At 37.7% G+C, this 22,987-nt stretch overlaps 1 protein-coding gene across 1 annotated transcript; it reads right to left on the bottom strand.

Moving 5' to 3' along the window:
• Window positions 1–4,489: 4,489 nt before the first annotated feature.
• uba2 (ubiquitin like modifier activating enzyme 2) lies at window positions 4,490–21,603 on the bottom strand. The gene is made up of 17 exons (NM_001017091.2): window positions 21,464–21,603; window positions 18,253–18,336; window positions 17,227–17,297; window positions 16,572–16,636; window positions 15,918–16,018; window positions 15,013–15,134; window positions 13,999–14,066; window positions 13,315–13,436; window positions 12,756–12,855; window positions 12,362–12,522; window positions 11,812–11,905; window positions 9,963–10,075; window positions 9,723–9,878; window positions 8,541–8,637; window positions 6,708–6,813; window positions 6,175–6,311; window positions 4,490–5,364 (listed from the first exon to the last, which is right to left on the bottom strand). Exons 1-17 carry the CDS (start codon window positions 21,599–21,601, stop codon window positions 5,174–5,176), a joined length of 1,926 nt encoding a protein of 641 aa, NP_001017091.1. The 5' UTR covers window positions 21,602–21,603; the 3' UTR covers window positions 4,490–5,173.
• Between the last annotated feature and the right edge of the window lie 1,384 nt (window positions 21,604–22,987).

Below are 22,987 nucleotides of genomic sequence, written 5' to 3'. Positions count from 1 at the left end.
CCCTGCATGGTTCTCACCTCAGATTCAGGCTGTAATCAGGCTGTATTGTTTAAATATGTAATTCCCTGTACTGTTCACACCTTTTAATCTCTGCATTGTTCACCCCCTGCAGTGTTCACACCTCAGGCTCAGGCTCTAATCACCCCCATTGTTCCCCTGTTCACACCTCAGGAGCAGTAGAAACCCACAAATAATCCCTGCACACTACAAAAAGAACATATACTGAGGTGGTACTGCAATTAAAAAGTTTTTTAATATATAGTTATTGTGAAGACTGTAGGAGCAGTGCCAGCATTGTGTCACTGTATGCTGCCTGTGTGTGCCATACACACAGGCATCATAGGGCAAGCAGAGTATGGCACACACAGGCAGGGTAGGGAAGGCAGAGTATGGCACACACAGGCAGAGTATGGCACAAACCAACCAAGAATGGCAAACACAGTGAAAGTATGGCACACGCAGGCAGGGTAGGGAAGGCAGAGTATGGCACACACAGGCAGGGTAGGGCAGGCAGAGTATAGCACACACAGGCCAAGTATGGCACAAACCAGCCAAGTATGGCACACAGGCAGGGTAGGGAAGGCAGAGTATGGCACACACAGGCAGGGTAGGAAAGGCAGAGTATGGCACACACAGGCAGGGTAGGGAAGGCAGAGTATGGCACACACAGGCAGGGTAGGGAAGGCAGAGTATGGCACACACATGCAGGGTAGGGCAGGCAGAGTATGGCAGGTTTTTGCTGTACTACAACCATTAATATGGGTATGGTCATGTGATAACATAGGTGTGGTTTCAAGTGGGTGCGGTTTCAAAAAGGGGAGTGGTCAAAACTGGCTTCCATTATCGGCCCTCCACCACGTAGGTCGGAAAAATTCCGGCCCTCGGTACAACAGAAGTTGGACAGCACTGATCTATATGAAAGGCTAGATTGTAAAAAATGTAATGAGTTCTGAAAGCATATTATATAACTGGCACATAGCTCAATATCAATGGATTGTATCTTTGTAGATTATAACGCTGGTGTGTTCAGTGAAGCACTGTTGCACCTATGCAGGGGCTATTTAGAGATGCCTGATCCTCCATTGCTTGTTTCTATATCTTTGTAGCATTACATGAGTTTTCAGTTTGTGTTATGTTTATTGACTTCACTCTTTAGTTTTCCTTTAGTACTCAGACTGGCTCAGTCTGCCCTCCTGACTCTCAACCTTGGCATCTTGATTCTGCTTGTTTGCAGCTTTTTCCAAACCTTGGCCTGTGTGATCCAATTATTGGTCTATCCCCGCAGTTACTTTAGACCCAGCAATCAAAGTAATACTTTTCTCTGCTACCTGCACTGCACTGAGCTCTCATACCACTCTGTCACCAGTTACTCCTGAACTGGTGGTACTAGTGACTTGTATGCTATGTGAGGAGGTGTAGGAGTATCTGTTCCTAGCCCATTTTGTTCCAGTTAAGCTCTGAAAGCCAATAGAGTGCTGATATCCCTACACAGAATATAGGCCTTAATGAAGAGGATGATGCGCACCACAGAAGAGAGTCTATTGTACAGAAGCCAGATTTATTTGTGAATCTTGCCCAGTTTAGCAAACCAAGCCTTCTTCCTTTTTATTCAAGACCTCACTATATGTTACACTTTTGGTAGAAATTCCATGTATTTGTCATTACTGCAGAGGAGTAAGGTATGAGTACAAGGAAAAAGTGAGGTACAAACCGCAGTTTCAGTGCCACCTGCAGAACATCTACTTTGATTCTTATGTCAATGCTTAAATTTATTAGCGGATTTTCTTTATTGTTTTGACTGCTACATATAACTCTTTTGTTAGGTTTTTTTGCCAGCAGCGCCTGGAGAAGGCAATTCAAGGAGATAGTTACAGATACAGAAATTATGCTGCTTGGATGCAAAATGCATAAACTGTTAGAACACAAACACTATATATGTATATATATATATATATATATATATATATATTGTAATACTATACTAATAATAATATATACAGTGGTGTGAAAAACTATTTGCCCCCTTCCTGATTTCTTATTCTTTTGCATGTTTGTCACACAAAATGTTTCTGATCATCAAACACATTTAACTATTAGTCAAAGATAACACAAGTAAACACAAAATGCAGTTTTTAAATGAGGGTGTTTATTATTTAGGGAGAAAAAAAATCCAAACCTACATGGCCCTGTGTGAAAAAGTAATTGCCCCCTGAACCTAATAACTGGTTGGGCCACCCTTAGCAGCAATAACTGCAATCAAGCGTTTGCGATAACTTGCAACAAGTCTTTTACAGCGCTCTGGAGGAATTTTGGCCCACTCATCTTTGCAGAATTGTTGTAATTCAGCTTTATTTGAGGGTTTTCTAGCATGAACCGCCTTTTTAAGGTCATGCCACAACATCTCAATAGGATTCAGGTCAGGACTTTGACTAGGCCACTCCAAAGTCTTCATTTTGTTTTTCTTCAGCCATTCAGAGGTGGATTTGCTGGTGTGTTTTGGGTCATTGTCCTGCTGCAGCACCCAAGATCGCTTCAGCTTGAGTTGACGAACAGATGGCCGGACATTCTCCTTCAGGATTTTTTGGTAGACAGTAGAATTCATGGTTCCATCTATCACAGCAAGCCTTCCAGGTCCTGAAGCAGCAAAACAACCCCAGACCATCACACTACCACCACCATATTTTACTGTTGGTATGATGTTCTTTTTCTGAAATGCTGTGTTACTTTTACGCCAGATGTAACGGGACACGCACCTTCCAAAAAGTTCAACTTTTGTATCGTCGGTCCACAAGGTATTTTCCCAAAAGTCTTGGCAATCATTGAGATGTTTTTTAGCAAAATTGAGACGAGCCATAATGTTCTTTTTGCTTAAAAGTGGTTTGCCTTGGAAATCTGCCATGCAGGCCGTTTTTACCCAGTCTCTTTCTTATAGTGGAGTCGTGAACACTGAACTTAATTGAGGCAAGTGAGGCCTGCAGTTCTTTAGATGTTGTCCTGGGGTCTTTTGTGGCCTCTCGGATGAGTTGTCTCTGCGCTCTTGGGGTAATTTTGGTCGGCCGGCCACTCCTGGGAAGGTTCACCACTGTTCCATGTTTTTGCCATTTGTGGATAATGGCTCTCACTGTGGTTCGCTGGAGTCCTAAAGCTTTAGAAATGGCTTTATAACCTTTACCAGACTGATAGATCTCAATTACTTTTGTTCTCATTTGTTCCTGAATTTCTTTGGATCTTGGCATGATGTCTAGCTTTTGAGGTGCTTTTGGTCTACTTCTCTGTGTCAGGTAGGTCCTATTTAAGTGATTTCTTGATTGAAACAGGTGTGGCAGTAATCAGGCCTGGGGGTGACTACAGAAATTGAACTCAGGTTTGATAAACCACAGTTAAGTTATTTTTTAACAAGGGGGGCAATCACTTTTTCACACAGGGCCATGTAGATTTGGAGTTTTTTTTCTCCCTTAATAACGTAAACCTTCATTTAAAAACTGCATTTTGTGTTCAATTATGTTATCTTTGACTAATAGTTAACGGTTTTTGATGAGCAGAAACATTTAAGTGTGACAAACATGCAAAAGAATAAGAAATCAGGAAGGGGGCAAATAGTTTTTCACACCACTGTACATATAATAATATATATTATAATATATATGCCTTTTGCATTATGATAGCATGATGACACATTTCCCAAATTAATAACAGAAATACCTATATAAACTAAGGGAAATAAATGACTTGACAAAAAATCTGATTAGAAGGGCAAGAGGAAAGCCTACTTTTTAAAGACTTTTTGCCATTTGTCCAAATATTTATTGCTGCCCTTTGGCAAATCCTGCAAGATTCTCTATTTTAGACAAGAGACATTTTTGTGTGGCACTCCATATACAGTTTTTAAACTCTGTGTGCTCTATTGTTCCTTTGAGAGTTTTATTTAAGCCAGTTTACTGGCTTGTTTTTGTTTTGTTTTTGTATGTTATAATAAATATCTTGCTGCAGTATACATCTGCTTTCTGCTTGTCAGGATGAACCAAACAACTTCAACTTACATAAACAGCCCTATCTCAAAAATGATCAACTTTAATGCACATTCATATTTTAAAACGTAGTTTTTTGTGTCAGTATCTTTTCTGTTCTTTCTGCATTCACAGAAAGGGGTAGGAAAAAATAGAACTTTCCTTGGTTTTTAGTTCTTAGACCCATGCTGTCATCTCAGGGATAATCCAGGGGACTTCATTACTATTTTGTGCAGAAAGCTGCTTCCCAGTTTCTGGAAGAGGACTTGCTCTGTGGCACATTAGTATTTTACAAAAGGTATCATTCTGGAATGCTAAAGTCAGAACTGTCCTAAGCAACTCTGATTTTTTCCATTGAGCTTGATCCCCAATCAATCACAACAGTGTATTCACTGCCATTGCCAACACATGAAGCACACAATTTTGAACACTCTAGTGAAAAATATCAGAATTGAGTCAGGAACCGATTCCATAAACAGTTATTAACAAGATGTCTTTTATTTGGTCCGATAGGAGATACAGTATGGAAGCTGTATTTGAGGTTTACAAAACATCAAATATAAATAACCTGGAACAATGCACAAAAGTTGCGGAGCATCGACTTAAACCGGCAGTACAAGCTGAGAAAGAACAAGAAATGAATTGTTTTACAGTAATGTACACAGTGCCTGCAGATGGCCAACCAATTCACTAGTGAAAAGGCTCTGGGGTTACGAAAATCCTTGCAGACTTCTGCAACCATGATAGGGCTTCTGGTGTGGCACTTAGTGGAAAATGATAACTATTTCACATTAGGGTGTGAGAAATATTTAGCTCTAGATAAAGCGTCTGTCCTTTTTGTTCTAAAAGAAAATAATATGTAACAAAATGTACTTAAATATGGGAGATCAACATTTTTTTTATACCACAGTTATTAGCACTAAACCACTTACAAAATCATTTTTAACAATGAAAGTATTAAGAATGTGCTACTGCACATAACAGCCAAAATACAGATTATGAATTTATAAATAAACATGAGTTTTCTAATTTCACAGACAATATAGAAAAAAAATGGTAACTGGCATGGATGGATTTCATGTAAGGGCTAATACTCTAGCGCTGGACATTTAACACACCCTAATAAAAGTCACGTGACATAAACCATTTGGCCTGCGGAGTGAGACTCAGTCAAGCGCTATTATGTCATCATCCTCTTCCACTGGTGGCTCAAGGCGCTTCCTCTTGGTGCTGCTAATGGTCTCTTCTTCGGGCAGTTTTCTCTTTAGGCTTGCACTGTCCATGTTGATATCAGCATTACTGGATGATGGGCTTTCTTCATCCGAGTCAACAATTAATACATCATCTTGGTCTTGAGCTTTAAAAAGCCAAAAGCATTTTACATATATATATATTAAATTACATAGGGTCTGTATTACCTACTCCTGTGATGTCAATACAAGAAACCAAAGTGGTATGACCTGTGACCAAGGAAACAGCCAGAACGAGGGGATGTCAATAAATTTCCATTACCACTTCTAAAAAGAAGCCTCTCTTAAAAAAAAAAAATCTTTACTGTTTTTATAAAAAACTCCAATCCAGCACTTTGGTCACTCCTGTCTATTGGCAACTTGCACAAATATTTTAACAGCCACTGGCTGTGGTAGTTTAAACTATCAGTGCTGCTCTGCATTATGGGTGGCAGTAGAGCAGTATGTGGGATTGTTTCTCACTGAGATTAGCCTATGTATGAAACAAACAAATAAAACAACCCCACACGCTGCTTTTCTGCCATCCAGAACTCAGAGCAGTGCCATTTTGAAGTAGAGCAGCCACAGACTGTCTAAAGAGTTTTAATTGCTAACCTCACAGCCCAGGCCAACTTAACTTAAAAATGCACCAGCCCTAGGTGTAGGGGCGCCCAACCTAAACTAAAACATGCCTAACACACTGCCACCCTAAGTGATTACCGTCTGCTTTTAACAATGTAATTTGTGTTGAGACATTTTTTTTTTTTAATAAAACATAGTATTTCTTTTAAAACTGGAATACATTTCATGTTACCTTAGAGACCTGTTGTTTTAAATGGTCATGACACCCCTTTGTGATTTTCATACTATTACCTTATAGCACATGTGGTCATTATATCTGATAAGATAAACTAAAGTGGTAAAATCAGAGGACAAACCTTTGGAAGTTGATGGCTGGGCCCCATCATCACTGCCATTAGTGATATTTTTAACACTTTGTTCTGATGGCTTTTGAGGGCCCTTCTCAGGAACATCTCCTACAACTTCAAAGTCCACATCTTTTTCCATTTCATCACTAAAAAAAGGAAAATGCCACATTATGCATTTCAAAGAAAATAGCATTTCTGGTAGTCTGCAATTTAGCATCCAGAATTCCATGCTACAGCCATATTCCAAGTAGCCTGTGCGTGTGTATGTGTGCAAGTGTGTGGTGGGTTAACATTTACTCAAAAATTAAAATTTGGGCAGTTATGTTTAATTGAAAGTGGGAAAAGGGCAACAATGAAATCCTGCAAATCACATAAAACAAATGGGATCTGTCATACTGCTTGTTTTAATAAAGAAACATGTCTAGAGACCAATAGAAAAGATCACACAAGAGTCAAATTATGATGAAAGAGCACTAACTATAAATTAAGGATTACCAGTTTTATATAGTAAGAGGAAACATGGTAGACAAAATCTGAAATACCTGTGTAAAATGTTTATCATCAGAGTGTAATCCTGAAGAAAGTCATCGGCTTGAAGTTGGCTGCTGTTCCTAATACCAAATTCTGATATTTTTCTGTTGTTATTTGCTGCAATAGAAACCAGTTATGATTACCAGAACTTACCATGAAATTTAACAGTATATCATACAGAAATAATATTTTAAGCTAACATGGTCTGCATTCTAGTATAGTCCCTGGGGGAACTATCATCAGGTGGGGAATTCAGAAGATTTGCTTAGAATCGGGTTCTCTCAGCAACAAGGCATGCTTCTGTTAGATATAACAGATTAAGACAATAAGACTAACATTACACACTGTGGCTTCTCTGCCGGCAGGGAAACTGTACGTATGCACAGGCTTATGGTTGATGCCAAACGGGGATGATTCTGGTCCTGTTGAAAAATGCAGGCCAAGAATTAGAACCCCTCCACTGACAAAAGCCTTCTACTTTGCCTACACCCGGAACCATTGTGTCTGCCAGGGTAGAAGCACACGTGGTGGATATTGGCTCTTAATTGTATTTCTTTGCCAACATCCGCTGCGAGTTTCTGCATGTGAGCCAACACAATGGTTCCAGGTGTAGGCAAAATAGAAGGTTGATGCCAGAGTACGGGCTGATTCCAAGAATCAGTCCTGTGTGGCATCAACCTATGAAGCATTATTTTACAGCTAGGACTGTATTCTTCAGCCAGTTATAAAAACACACAATGAGCAAGAATGTGTACACATTTAGTCCGAATGTGACCCACAGATAAAGGCTGTTATTAGTTTTAGATTTAAAATACAAAAGGAAACCTGTACTGGCTGAACATGAGAGTTACAGTTCAGCCAGTACAGGTTTCCTTTCGTTTTTTTCTACCTCTTTTACTTATGTTATTTGCTTTTATTACTACATAAGTGTTGGTTCACTTATTTCTTGCACTTTTCATTTTTGTTTTTTGCTTTTTGGTTTTCTTATGTTTAATTTTGATAGTGTACACGAGTGGGGGGAGCATCATCCTTGGAATGCATGACGTCATCAGTTCTGTTTGGCGCCAGATTGAGGTTAAATGTAGGGTGGGTTTGACTGCATACACACTTTGAAAAAGGCTGTTGACACAGCTGAAACGTCAGTTTGATGTTTGAACAATAAATGCACTTTTTTCTTCACCATAAGTCCTGTGAGTGCGGTATTCATGTTGCTGTATATATCTATATCTATCTATATCTATAGCTATGGGAAATGTCAGCACTCACAGGGTTTCAAAGTCGATTGAACAAACAAAAGAACAAAAATAGAAAAAATGAGGTGAGATTTTATTAATCCTACGTTTCAGTTCCCTACTGGAACCTTCCTCAGGGAAACGAAGGTTCCAGTAGGGAACTGAAACGTAGGATTAATAAAATCTCACCTCATTTTTTCTATTTTTGTTCTTTTGTTTGTTCAATCGACTTTGAAACCCTGTGAGTGCTGACATTTCCCATAGCTATACGTATTCCTCAGCTCTGGCACCCAGGTATTGACACAAATTTTTTGGAGTGCTCTCCATTCTATGCTTTGTATATATATATATATATATATATATATATATATATATATATATATATATATATATATATATATATATATATATATCTCTATATGTATGTATGTATGTATGTATATATATATATATATATATATATATATATATGTATGAATGTATGTATATATAATGTTATGCCGCCGCCACCGCCACCACCACCACAAAACAGCACACTAAAATGTGAAATATGTTCTAAACACTGTAAAAATTGAAAAGCTTGCGTATGTTAAATATGTTTAGACCTCTTACCATCGGTCTCTCCTGCCTCTGAAGATATTAGGATTGTACCTTTACCATCTTCTATCTGAACATCTGGTGCAACCATTGCAAATTTCTCTTTCAGGATCTAAAATGATGAAAACAGAATTTAATTCACATTACGTAATTTGATATACTTTTACAAAACAACAAAATAGCTTCAGTTACAGCTTGCCTCATCCCCAGACTTCTCTGGAGGAGTATGACACTTAACGTAAAAAGCCACTAGTAAATAAAGAAGCAAACATTTCAGACCTATTGGTCTATGGGCTACGGTTCAGTGTGCATTCTGACTGTATCAAAACAAGGAGGAAGACTGGTAGTATAATAAGCAGTTCAAGACATTCAGTATATACAGTGAATAATGTACTCCCTGTTGTAAAATATAGGGATATATCATAAGTCATCAAAGCCAGAGTGCTTTTATACAGGTCATGAAACTCCAAGGTAACTTATATTCCTAAATTTTACAACAGGGGGCACATTATTTATTATAATACACAAGTTTCAGTGAGTGATACGACATAAATGACATCATTAAGCATCAGTTACAACTGATGACATCACTTCTTTTATAAGGATATAATTTACAGGATATTCATGGCTCTTGTGTATTATATTATATTACTGGACTCTTCGCAGTGTCACTTTAAGCAAAAATTTCAAAATAATTTCAAATAATTAATTGCATTTTTTTTTTTTGTAAATACTTGTACCTTATTGCTCACTTTTATTATATTTAATATGTAATATGTCTATGTAAAGTTGGGAGGAACACGGGTCAAAAAAATTTCATTAATGTAATGATTGCTTCATTGTTATTTGTATGACAATAAAACTTGAAATATTACAATAAACTAATGTGTTTTTGGGTGATAATCAAAGGTGAAGCATTATTTAGGTGCTCACCTTATCTGAAATTTGACAATAAAAAAGTGGGAACCTTTTGTGGTTAAAGGAAGTGGAAATGTTGACTGTATTATGATTAGTTTTTGGCAGAGCTTTTAACAAGGTATCACTGTACCACTACTTGAAATTTTGTTGATTCCTAAAATGTAACAGCAAATTTAATAAAAAATAAAAGATAAATGGAAAAGTTGTGTTTTTAAATTTTATACTTGCACCAGTAGTTAACTGAAGAAGAGCGCTGCTTATGATCTCTCCTGTCCTTACCTTATCTTGTAACATCTGGACAGTCACCTTATGGACATTTAACTTTACTGTTACTTCTGGCTTAATAGCACAAACATAACAGCTGGGATTCGGTGGATCCAGAGAACATGGGACAAGTAATTTTTTTCTTGGGTTTGGCTGTTTGTTCAAGAAAACCTAAAAAAATATGATTGAATTAGTCAATTCTGAGATTTGTAATAATGCAAAAAATATGGGAATAGACAAATAAAATATACTTACTGTTCTGCATTGCTCAGTGTTACCAGATAAAATCTTCAAACCTTCTAGCACAATCAGTCCTGAGATAACTGCATTGGTAGTAGCTATTGCTGGAATAATGTTACCTGCCATAGCTTTAAAAAAAAAAAAAAAAATCAAAACCCTGACCAAAAATAGAATAGAAATGCTTTTACCTTTTTAGCCAACTACGCCAGCCAGTCGTACAGTGCCACACAGCAGTGAAGAGGTCAATCAAGTAAAATTAGGGATTGACTCACTATGCTGAGAAGAAAGTGAGACTAAGGGGCACATTTACTAATCCACAAATGTCCGAAAGCATCCGAATGCGTTTTTTTTGTAATGATCAGTATTCTTGCGGTTTTTTTTCATCGCCGTCAAAATTTTTTTGTATTTTGCGTGACTTTTTTGTCGCCGTTACGACTTTATCGTAAATTTTTCCACTACTTTTTCGTCGCCGGCGCAAAAAATTTGGATTGGTTTTTCCGCCGTTTACAATTGCTCAATACGAAAAAATACGACGGCAACGAAAAAGTTGCACAAAATACGATAAAGTTGCGACAGCGACGAAAAAGTTGCGCAAAATACGAAACAATCGCGGCGGTGGCGAAAAAAATAGCAAAATTTTTGTTTCCAATCCGATTTTTTCCCATTCAGGATTCGGATTCGAGGATTAGTAAATGTGCCCCTAAGTGTGACTCGAGTATAAGCCTAGGGTGGGAAATGCAGCAGCTACTGCTAAGTTTCATCAAAATAAATAACAATAAATTGCAAAACCTGTTCTTAGAGCAGTGGGGTTGGCATGCACCATTTCACCACACCTGATGTTCTCTTTCCAGCAATCACCAAACAGGAGCACATGCAGAGGTCTGATTCGGCTTCAACTGCACATGCACAGGCACCAAATTGCTGAAAATTCTGGGATACACTGCTTTTAATGAACAGGTTCTTTAATTGGGGCAGTAATGGGGTGATCCAGAGTGATGCTGTTTGGCAGGGGGTAGGAGGGGCCTCAGCAGTGGGCTTAGGGCTTTATAAAGGATTTAGTACTTAATTTACTTTTTTTTGTGGCTAAAGACCACTGGAACAAGCAGAGACATGCAATTTCCATAAAAATCTATGGGAGATGGCACAGTAGGTTTCAAGGGTTTTTCTGGTGCCCAGTGCCTTAGAGCTGCAACATCACCCCATTAAATAGTATACATATACAGGTATGGGACCCGTTATCCAGAATGCTTGGGACAAAGGGTATTCTGGATAAGGGGTCTTTTGGTAGTATGGCTCTCCATACCTTAAGTCTACTAAAAAAATCAATAAAACATTAAACCCAATAGAATTGTTTTGCATCCAATAAGGATTATTTATATCTTAGTTGGGTCAATTACAGGGTACTGTGTTATTATTACAGAGAAAAAGGAAATCAGTTTTAAAATTCTAAATTATTTGATTAAAATGGAGTCTATGGGAGATGGGCTTTCCGTAATTCAGAGCTTTCTGGATAACAGGTTTCCGGAAAAGGGATCCCATACCTCTACCACATTTTCAATGGAATGAATAGTAGCAACCTCTGCAAATCTGGACCCTCATTTTACCCACTGCCCCTCTAAAGCGATATCATCATATAACTGGAGTAAACTGAGGGTGTGCAGAAGGCAAAGAAGCCTACTTAGTGAGAAAACTACAATTCTCTAGTAGTCCTGACCTGTAGACACAAGTACCTAACAGTTATCCACCTAATACTTTATAGGACTCTAGAATTAATGCACTTTTTTAGCCTAATTCTATATAGGCTTTATTTCATTTATATGTCTAGCATTTGAATACATTCAGAACTGATATTTCAAGTCCTTACACTTGACATCAAATCTGCTTTTCATGTTCATGCTGAAGATATGCATTCGGAGGTTAGCTGCAGCAGTGACAAAATCCATTGCAGGCGGATCGTCCTATTGAAAAAAAAAAAAACACAACCCACATTACACTGTGCTGGGTACCTTTACTGGTTCTGCTGGTCTGTGTCTTACATTCCATGAAAAGAACCTTAGTAAAATGTCCAGGGTTTTGTAAGCATGTACCCCAATTTTGAGTCACAAAAATTTATACAGAAACTGCATAATGTATTAAAATAAAACAAAAGAGCTGTCTAAAACCTTTAGGCATATTTTGCTCTAATCTAGCCAGATAGGACAGAACAGAGACGAAAAGGATTCATCGATCTATAAATGTGATTACCTGACAAAAGTGCACAGTAATCTTCAGTAGGAAATGTTGGCTCTTACGTTTCTGTCCCCATCGGGACCTTTCTCAAGGCCGATGGGGACCGAAATGTAACGTTGGCTGTTCATGCGTTTTTATATACACACAACAATTGTCATAGTCCGTTATCTTGCCCTAAATCTTACCTTATCCCACACAAGCTCTGCACCATTTCCCTTTTCACGTAACTGTTCTCTGAGGGTCTCTACACTTTTGGAAAACAGCTGTGCACAACTGGTGACATCCAAAACCTTTTGATCTTTCAGGCCTTGCAGTGAAGATTCATTCTGGGTCTCTGAACAATTCTCTGCAAAAATATTATGTCTGTTTAACCCTTTGGTGTAACACGTCACAGATACAAAAATACTAGTTTTATAATGTTAAAAAAAGAACAGTACACTGTGTGCTGAGAAGCAATCTACCATGCTACAGGTGGTATTTATAGAACAAACAGCTGTAAACAGCTACCTATTTCTAAGTACAACACAATAATAGTTATAATAATACCGGTAACTATTATTTGTAATGCATGCAATATACCTTTATTATGTAGACTCGACCATTCTAATGGAACTGGTGGTTTCCGTTTCCTCCAAAGTCTGTCCATCGTCAGTAGGTATTTGATGTCATCTCTAAACAGCTGAAATAAAATGTGAACATTAACATCTTTATGTATACAAAAATCTTTGTTTCCACATGGCAACAACAAATTTCAAAAAGTGAGGAAGGTTCCTTCTTTCTCCAAGGCCAACAGTAATTGATACGGATACCATGTACTGACGTCTTATATGCTTCTGTAAAATGTACACTAGATCGTTACATAAAAGGAGATCAAAATTAAGAACTAATTTTCTTAATTGAACTCACTAAAATAAACATATGTCCATCATATACTCATAACTGAAACAACAATACTGCTTAGTAGTACTTGCTACTGCCAGCCAACTGTAAGCCAGTAGGATGTGAATATTTTCCTACTGCTTTACTAGTAGCAGGTGGCTTAAGAATATTTCAATAGTGTAACCATATGCCATTAGCAAAATGTGGAGTACAGACAAGCAAGACTGACCAAGTTCCCCTGGGAAAATCAACTCGGTACCTTGTTAAAAAGTTTTATGGGGTCATATCCTGTGGATTTAGCCCATTGTTTTGTAGACACTCTTTTTATATCTCCATCCACATTAGAAGCATTGGCTCTTTCAGCTGCTTGTGTAGGATCCCCTGCAAAAAAAATATCATTTAGTTATACTTACATTAAATACTTTTTCAGCAGTTTAGACATTCAGCCATCGATATAAAGGGCAACTAAATTCCATATACGTTTTGGGTAAAAATGATAAAGGAACATACAGATTTCCAGCTTCATTAATAGCTGAGTTGAGTTGTATCCCTGCATCAGTCCCTAAATAATGATTACTTCATTAGAATACTGATGTGATGCTGATCATCACCTATTCGTGGCTTTTGTGTTATTAAGTGAGTCAAATAACATTAATAGGAGAACAAACAGGCCCATATTTCAGTACAAATGTGTCCGTTGTAGAAAAATATGTCTTTAACTTCAAAGCAGTAGCAAATTACACACATTAAAGCATCCCACAATATAGCAGTGATAGATCCCCTTTCACAAATAACTACTACGCACACTGAAATAGTTTTCTCTTATATCATAAGTGTACATGTTTGTATGCATCCAATGTGAGTATAGTATTAATGCTGTTTGTGATTTAGAATTAAAAATCTAAGTTCACATGTATTTCCTTATAAAAGTTTTAATACTTACAGGCTGCCTCAGGATCAGCTATATCAGGAGCTACTTCCTGATCTGCATCTTCTTCCCCAAATAACTGGCTATAGGGATAAAAGTAACAAGTGTTACAAATAACCATGTTTTACATGAGGTCAGTCAAGAACACATTTATTTTTAAAAACAAAATGCTGGTGTTGGGAAAAAAACCCCCATAAAAGAACATTTTAAAATCTGCAGAAGAAATGCTTTTTCAGCCACCCTTAAATCTCATTATCCAAAGATATGGATTTAAATTACTTTTCTCAAGAAAAAAAAAATTACCTATTTGCAGGTAGGTTATAACTGAACAGTAATTTTATTACATTATTGTATGTATATGTAAAAATGAAAACAAAATTACACTAGAATAACAAATACCAAGACAATGAAATAAACTTTTCAGCGACTTACATTCTATTTATCAAACACACAGAAAAGAGACTGCTAGATCTGGGCACGACACAAAAACAGACAACATATAAGAAAGGCTAACAACTAAAGTTTGCAATACACTTACAGCCAAACAATCGATCTCGATTGGGCAGGTTTTATTTTTTCCCATCAGATTGGGCCGCTGTTTTAATTTGATTGTTTGGCTCTAAGGCCAAACGACCGAATTAGCCCAATATCGCCCACCCATACGTGGGCATATCATGAGAAGATCCACTTGCTTGGCGACTTCGCCAAGCGAGCGGATCTTACCGTGTATGTCCAGCTTTAGTCAGACAGGCCCATCAGAGGGCCCCATAAATGGGAAGATAAGCTGACTTGGTTTAAATAGGCCTTATCGGCAGCTTAAATCTGCCTGTGTATGGCCACCTTAAGTCAAATTTGGTGTGCTGTTTTGCAAAAAGATTAAAATGAAACCAGTCTGTTCAGGTTTTCAGAGCAGGGAATTTCTTTGCTGATGTGCTAATAAACACTAAAAAGTTTAAAAACATAGAAACAAAGAAAAAAAACATAACAGCACTTATCTTGATACAAATGATAGTAAGCTTCATTCCTTACTTGAATAAATATTTTGCCCACACAATACAGTGAATGGGCTCAGATGGAGTGTTGCGGATTGTGCAGCCTGGGAATGTTTTTTGGGTTGGTTTCGGTTGACACTCATAGCACTCTGTAACTCCCTAGGTATTTAGAAAGAAATGGTTATTAACAAAAAAATAAATACTTTTCCCCACTTTTTTACTTCTTTGTTCTAGCAAATATTTTGTATTCACCATGATACAACAAACTCTGGCTAGACCTGAATTCCTGGTTTGGATTACAGATAATCTGATTGTACATTTTTGATTGGGGTAATAGCATTATTTGGTCATTACTGCTAGCTATTTGTTTTTGCTATAAGGGGGGCAATACACAGTATAACTATTAGGCACACCTAACACTGTAATTGCTCGCTTATTTAAAATATTAATTTTAGTGCATTTTTAATACTGTCTTGTTGATGAATATTTGAGATTGCCAGTAATTATTCCCTTGCACAGGACTAGTAAATAAAAGATATAAAGGCTACTGATCACACAATTCATGAATTTATGTATGTTATTTTAGTACATTTTCAGTACTACCTTTTACTGAATGTATTTTATTAACTGACTTCATTGCATGTTTAATTCTGAATAATCAGTTTGATTTGATTGATATTATATTTGGTATTGATTGTTTGTTCTTTAGGCAAGCATATATATATGTTAAGTCGTTTTTGTTCACTTTAAATAAATTAATTTCTATTTACATAAGACCTGTGTGAGCAGTGCCTGAATTTGGGCTATAATTTGTTTACAGTATGGTACTTGCACCCAGGCGAATTACTTCGTTCTTTACGTGAGTGCCGGCTTCCTATGATCAACATATATATATGTAGATACATAGCAGCGAAAACTTACCATCAATGTTAACCAACATACCTTTTTGACAACAGTAACTTGTCCAAGGTAACCTGCAGTTCCACTTTCAATAAGGGGAATACCAGCAGCCAGACACATCCTGTTTACGTGGTTTCTTGCAGCTAAATAAAGGTTACACAAGTAACAACCTTTACAGAACTGCATTCTTTTACATTTCCCTTAGGACATCATAAGTCTAACATTAAAATCATATATTAAAAGCTTCTACTAAAACTATTTTAATGCATCCCTTGTGTCTCAATAGGCATAAATGCATTTTAATTGCCAGGTTCCTCTTCCTGGTTTCAATGGCCATACTTATTACAAAAGACAACTGGATTCTTTAGTCAGAATTACTGTTCTTGCCACTGAGAATTTTAACACTTTGCTTTGGACACAAAACAAATCTGCACTGCTCTCCTTGCCATGCTACAACATTAGAAGTTCAGATAAAACTCATGTGTCAGCTTGCCAACATAATAAAAGACAAAACAGAGATTGCAAATGTACTCAGTGAAGCAGAGGACATATGTAAAACAAAAAAAAAAAAATATGAAGGGGGTAATATCCTTTAACTACACATACAGACATAGAACTTTGACCCACTAGCTCATGATAAATAAAAGAATAGAAAAATACCAAAACTTTAACTACTATGCAGATTATGTGACTTACCATTATTATCCAAAGCATTCATGACCATTGTGAATTGTTTGAAGAATTCCACATTATAATCAGGGCTGTAAAACAAAGTTTGTCATTGAAAGTATTGACTATATTTGTCATGCCCTCTCTCTCTTTGTTTTTGCCTATGTGCAGGTCTGCGGTGAGTAATCATGGGACCCCATACTACTAAATTAACAGAAACCAAATTATTAGTGCACTGGCAACCTGCCCATCCGCCCGGTGATGGGCCCGGCTAACAAGTAGAATTGGACACCAATGGAAATGATATTGCGCACACACAGTAATGCCCCTAAACCAGCCTTTCCAAGCTGTATTATAGCAAAGCATTCCACTGGTCTGCATACACCCACCCACTCCATATGGCCAACCCACCTGCTTGGTTCGGCAATTTCAAAATAACCACTTATAGCTGGGCAAGAGATTGTGTACAAACTGAACTTGCCAAAACAGTGGTAAAAATTACCACTCTTTCAGCACTTACTTAAAGCCAACAAAATCTGCATACTGTAGTTAGATTCTTACTACAGCAATCTATGGGAGAAATTACTCTAAAGCTTAGAGGGGGAAAAAAAAGCACAGCATAATTGAAAATTAAGATATTATGACCCTTGATTTGCTAAAATAGGAACAAGATAAAACTTACTTCATGATGCTGTCATGATAGGCTGTAATGTTGGCTTCAGGACAAAATTGCAGCACGCTTTCTTTAGCTACCTGAGGGAGGAAAACATTGAACATGTTCAAATTTTCACACACTTCAACAGCAGCAAAAACCTCATTGTAGCACAAGAAAAAAATACAGCCATAAGCACTCACAGAAACGCTGCACTGATTTTGCGACTTTTTCGTATTTTTTGCGATTTTTTCGGCGTCTTTACGACTTTTCGGAAATTGTCGCGACTTTTTCGTTACCAATACGATTTGCGCGAAAAAACGCGAGTTTTTCGTAGCCATTCCGAAAGTTGCGCAAAATCGCCCGATTTTTTCGTAGCGTTAAAACTTGCGCAAAAAGTTGCGCCTTTTTCGTAGCGTTAAAACTTAAAAGGTGCGACGTTTCGCGCAAGTTTTAACGCTACGAAAAATCGCCAGATTTTGCGCAACTTTCGGAATGGCTACGAAAAACTCACGTTTTTTCGCACAAATCGTATTAGTAACGAAAAAGTCGTGACATTTTTCCGAAAAAATCGCAAAATACCGATCATTACAAAAAAAACGCAATCGGACGCATTCGGCCCGTTCGTGGCTTAGTAAATGTGCCCCATAGTCTTACTAAATGAGCATGTACACTTGGTTTCGGTCTCGGTGCAGGAGTGAGGCATTATGGGAACTTTCTTTACACAGCTCAGTGTTTTTTCTTCCTGTTTGGCTTCTGATCATCTGAACAGGTGTAATACGGGGAGATTTAAGGGCACTATTGAGACAACTGAAGGTATGCCTGCAGCTTGAGATTAACTCTTTATTAGCCTTTCCATCTCCTTTAAGTAATGAAAGCAAATTATGATCAGTTGCTGTGGGTTACTGTCCAGGTGCAAATTTTCCAAAGTTTTGTAAATGTATCCTGCTGTATTCACGTTGTAGCACCCATGAACACAGTTTACTCACTGAACTTTTTTTATGATGTAGGTGGTATTTCAAAGCATGTTACACATTTTCTCCCCACATAAATTACCTGGGCCTTTGATCTTCCAACATGCTTTTTTTGAAAAAGAAACTGTCTGTTGAGATTGCTGACATCAATAGTATCCAGGTCAATCTAAAATAAATAAATAAATCACTTCTATGAGTTGGAAAACATTCTTGCAACCTGAAAACACTGCTAAAGCACTGCACAAGAAATAAGAATCTAACAGCAGCTTATGTTTTTAGAATCATTATGCTGTAGAGACTCTGGGATCAAATATGAAACAGAAGTAAGCGAGTAAAGTGGAAATGGCCCCAGTTTACCATTCAAAGACATATCTATACAGCAGAAGTGGTTTAATATACTTTTCCATGAGCTTCCTGTGTCCCTATGAGAAGTAAAGTAACATTCCAATCCCCACTGCTAAAAACAACAAATAGTATTGATAATGAAGTTCCAACTATAGACCTTCATATTTTACTAAAAGTCTAATAGATATAATATTGCGAGTTTTGTGTTATTAATGTATTAATTTTAGCACTGAAATCCCCTACATGTGGGGATACAGGTTGATCCTGCATCTGTCAGTGCACACACTTGTAGTGGACTGACTTTCATCTGTTGGTGTATACATGATAAAGCTACAGTATGCCATAATGCAGCCTAATGAAAGAAAATATCATTCTAAGCAACTTGTAAAATAGAATTAACATTTTCAACTGTTTTACATTTGATTGTAATTGTAAAAGAAGCTGCATCCATCTATCCTCCCTAGTCTTTGCACTGCTGAAACAGTGTAGAGGTAAACATTCTTCCTGCCAAGACTATTTCCCACAATGACTTGCAAGCTTTTTTTTTTTTTTTTTTTACAGGTTTGTTAATCAACTGGCTACAGCTACATTTTCCAACAGTCATAATTGCAAAGATACGGTATACAGCAGTAATTATATTTGCAGATCATTTTATAACTACTAGAAATATGTAATTATTTATATTGTTAATTGCTTAGAATTTTTATTAATGAATTTAGCCATCTACTGAAAACCCACTCACAGTGTGGGAACAGAAGATGATAATTTGCAGTACGGATATCACAAAACTTCATGTCACAACTAGAATAAACTTTTATATTGAAGCCTGAACACTAGGGTATACTGCCCTGTTATGTGCTTATGGCCTTTGCATGTTGCTGATTAAAGAGCCATAAATTGAAGGAATTCATGTTTACATATAATTTTCTGAAAATGAAGGACATCAATGCAAAAAATAACTTTTTGCCTGATAAAAATAACCATTATTCTAAGCAGCTTTCAAAATGTATTGAAAATTTTAGTGCTTTAAGTTGTGATCAATAATTGCTATTAAAAGCAACATTTGCTTAACTCCATGTTATGACTATTTAAACAATGTTGCAAAGGCCAGTCTCCTTCAGCAAGACAGAACTGTCAATCTGCTGACTTGTGTTACATTGTTTCAAAAGCCAAAGCACTGCTGTGTTCAATAGAAATTATATATACAAATAACTTAAAAACCAAATTTGTAATGAAAGTATATTGAAAACTTGCTTAGAATGATGTTCTTTTATTAGGCAAAACATTATTTTTTGGGTTGACATAGAGCTGGGCGGTATGACCAAAAATTTATATCACGGTATTTTTCAAAATTATATCGGTGTCACGGTATTTGACGGTATTTTTTTTTTCCATGCATGATTAGGTGTTAACCCCATTTCCTAATAAATTAGAGAATAATTACTGCAGTATTGAAAATCAGAGTCAGGCAAGCGAAGGATCGGCAATAGAAAGTCGTAAGGTAAATCAGGCAGGCTTAGTTTCCCAGGCAAGGCCGCAGACAACATAGCACAGGAGGAGGCGTTTGATAGCTTTAAATACCCGCCATGCATGTGCAGAACCGGCGCCGTCAGCGCGCCGCGGACGTGCACGCTTTGACATGTACATGCGCTTTGACGCACGCGCACCTGGACGCGCGTGCGCAACGTCCTGCGGACAACGGGACGCGCGCGAGACCGGGCCGCACAGGTGAGTACCCTGACACCCCGGTATTGCGGTATCTGAAAAATGAATATAGTTTAAAAAACAAAACAAAACACCGGTATTCGGTATTAAACGGTATATCGCCCAGCCCTAGGTTGACATGTCCTTTAACATATAAAAACGGGATGTTTGCTTCACAAACAAATATATTCAATATATATGTTCAAATATTTACAGTCTGATTTTTTTTAATAAAGTAAAATATGGAACTCGTGAAAAATGAGTAAAAGTAAATTCTCTCTTTATACATATATATAGGAAAACATGTCTAATAGAAAATATTTTATTTGGATATAACAAATAAATATCCATAAATGTTCATGTTTTGGTATCCCTAGCACTTAAATAACAGCTTCTATACCGATAGGTAGTTTATGAGTAAAGTCAAAAGCTGGTAACATCAGCTCAGCAGGTGGAAGAAAAATGCTGTCAGGCCAATACCAATACAAACATTAAAAGTCACTCAGGATTCAGCAGGTGCAAAAAAAGGGAATGCTACAATGAAAAAGGGAACGAGAGGTTCCGAAACGTCGGTATCCTTCTCACCGATTGCTCCAATAAACCTGCATGGAGGCAGTTTTTTTTGCACCTTCTGAATTGTGAGTGACTTTCTTTTTTGTATTTTGCACTTAATATGTTTATAGCCGGGAGCCAGGGCTTTTAGGAATAAGCACTCCAAGTTAACTTTATTATAGACTCTATTTTGGATAGCACAACCGATTTTTTCTTTTTGCACCAATACAAGTGGGGCAATTCCCAGCATTTTGTTGCCCTCCTGTCAAGGTGCTGACAGTTGTGCAAGTGAGTACAAGCCATGTGTATTTATAAAACATGAGTGAAAGTGCTATGGCTCTGTGCAAGCCCTAACTATCTCCATGGCCTCTGTATATGAGACTGCTCCAGCCTGAGGCAGCTGTAACGATAGGGAAGCCCTGAGACTTATCCTTTCCGAGTAAGTGCTAGTGAGGTGTAGGGCCAGCAGCGCGGCCCGGGATATGGGTTGCTAGGGGAGGGGCAATGGATAGGATGCAGTTATTTGGCGGGGAAATGAAACAATAGAACTATAGCTGCCAGTATAACAAAGCCTAGAGCTACCGGTAACGCACAGCCTAAACCTCGCGTCTATGTATTTATACGCAGCAGGCCCGGCGCTTTTTCTCCCCGCCCTCCCGATCCCCATTTGCAGTCCCCATTATTTTCCGCACCACATCCAGGTTGATAAAGCCGGTCAACACCAAGTTTTTCAGTAACTCGCAGCCGATGCCTCCAGCCCCTACGACGAGCAGCCGGCTAGTCGACACAGCTTCTGCCAGTTCTTTGGGCAAAGCCCCGATCATAGCCATGGCTCCACTGCTGTCTCGGAGATACGGGAGGGAAAGCAGAGTATTGCGGCCTCGGTGAACAACGAGACTGGGAGAATGGAAAGAGCGGAACCAGTACAATGTGCTGACGGAGTGCGTTGTCTGCAGCGACACCTAATGGTGATACAGCAGCGCCGATTAATGCTTGCTGTCTGCATTCAAAGGGGGACCTCTAGTGTCCGAGTTTAAAGCAGCATTTCTGTACATACCTACTGGTAAAGTCTCACAGTTGCACGACTTCAACTCTGGTCTGGGAAATAATTACAAAGTCATTTACTAAAAATAGACATAAAATCATCAGAGGTGTCCATATAGCGGTTTGCTGCTAATTAATCTTTGCAAATGTCCTTTAACATATAAAAACTGGATGTTTGCTTCACAAACAAATATATTCAATTTATATGTTCAAATATATACAGTCTGATTTTTTTTTAATAAAGTAAAATATGGAACTCGTGAAAAATGAGTAAAAGTAAATTCTCTCTTTATACATATATAGGAAAACATGTCTAATAGAAAATATTTTATTTGAATATACTAAATAAATATCCATAAATGTTCATGTTTTGGTATCCCTGGCACTTAAATAACAGCTTCTATACTGATAGGTATAGCCATTAACTGTATGTCAAACAAGGCTTGAGACAAGATTATGGTTGTCGATCTTTGTGGATATAATACTGTGTCACGATATCTCTATCTTTTCTTTCTTCTTTGTTATTAATATCCCTTCTACCAGCAGGGCAGGCACAATAATGCCTGCCCCAAATGGAATCCATGCCACATGCTGTGGTTAAATTGGCTTTGCAAATATATTTTGTAGAGCCAAAAAAATGATGCTCCCTATTTATCTCATTATCTCTCTATTAATAGCAAAGATCTACTCCCAGTTTGGCAGAGTGGAGAGTTATGCATCACTTCTATGCTATGGAAATCATTTCCCAGAAGTCTCTCATCAAAACTGAACTTTTTTGGTCACACAGTATAGTTTAATATGAGTGTGTAATGATTTTATACAAGATGCAGGATTTACAGTGATAGCTTTATGCCAGCTAGCATATAGTTTGACAGCTGCTGACATTGCTACTTGTACTAGTCAGTTATAAGTGATGTGTAAGAGTGTGCTATATAGGCATGCAAAGTGAAAGGTAAAATAAAAATGACTAATGAAGTAATATTTATTTAGCCAGATGTGGCATCTCACTGCTAACATTCCTTTCCCTGGCACATTTATCCCTAACCATTGGCTTGTGAGCAGCATGTTGCTCACCGCTCTTTTTGATGTTGCTCCAAGTGGCCTCAAAGTAGGTGCCCATTTTTCCCCATCTCTGGCTTGGAGGAAAGTTTTGGAAGCACATAGACCCAGTT

Source organism: Xenopus tropicalis, chromosome 4 (genome assembly GCF_000004195.4).
Source record: "Xenopus tropicalis strain Nigerian chromosome 4, UCB_Xtro_10.0, whole genome shotgun sequence".
Taxonomy (NCBI): domain Eukaryota; kingdom Metazoa; phylum Chordata; class Amphibia; order Anura; family Pipidae; genus Xenopus; species Xenopus tropicalis.
Note: the sequence above shows the minus strand (reverse complement) of the source record. Positions and strands in the feature narration are given on the sequence as shown.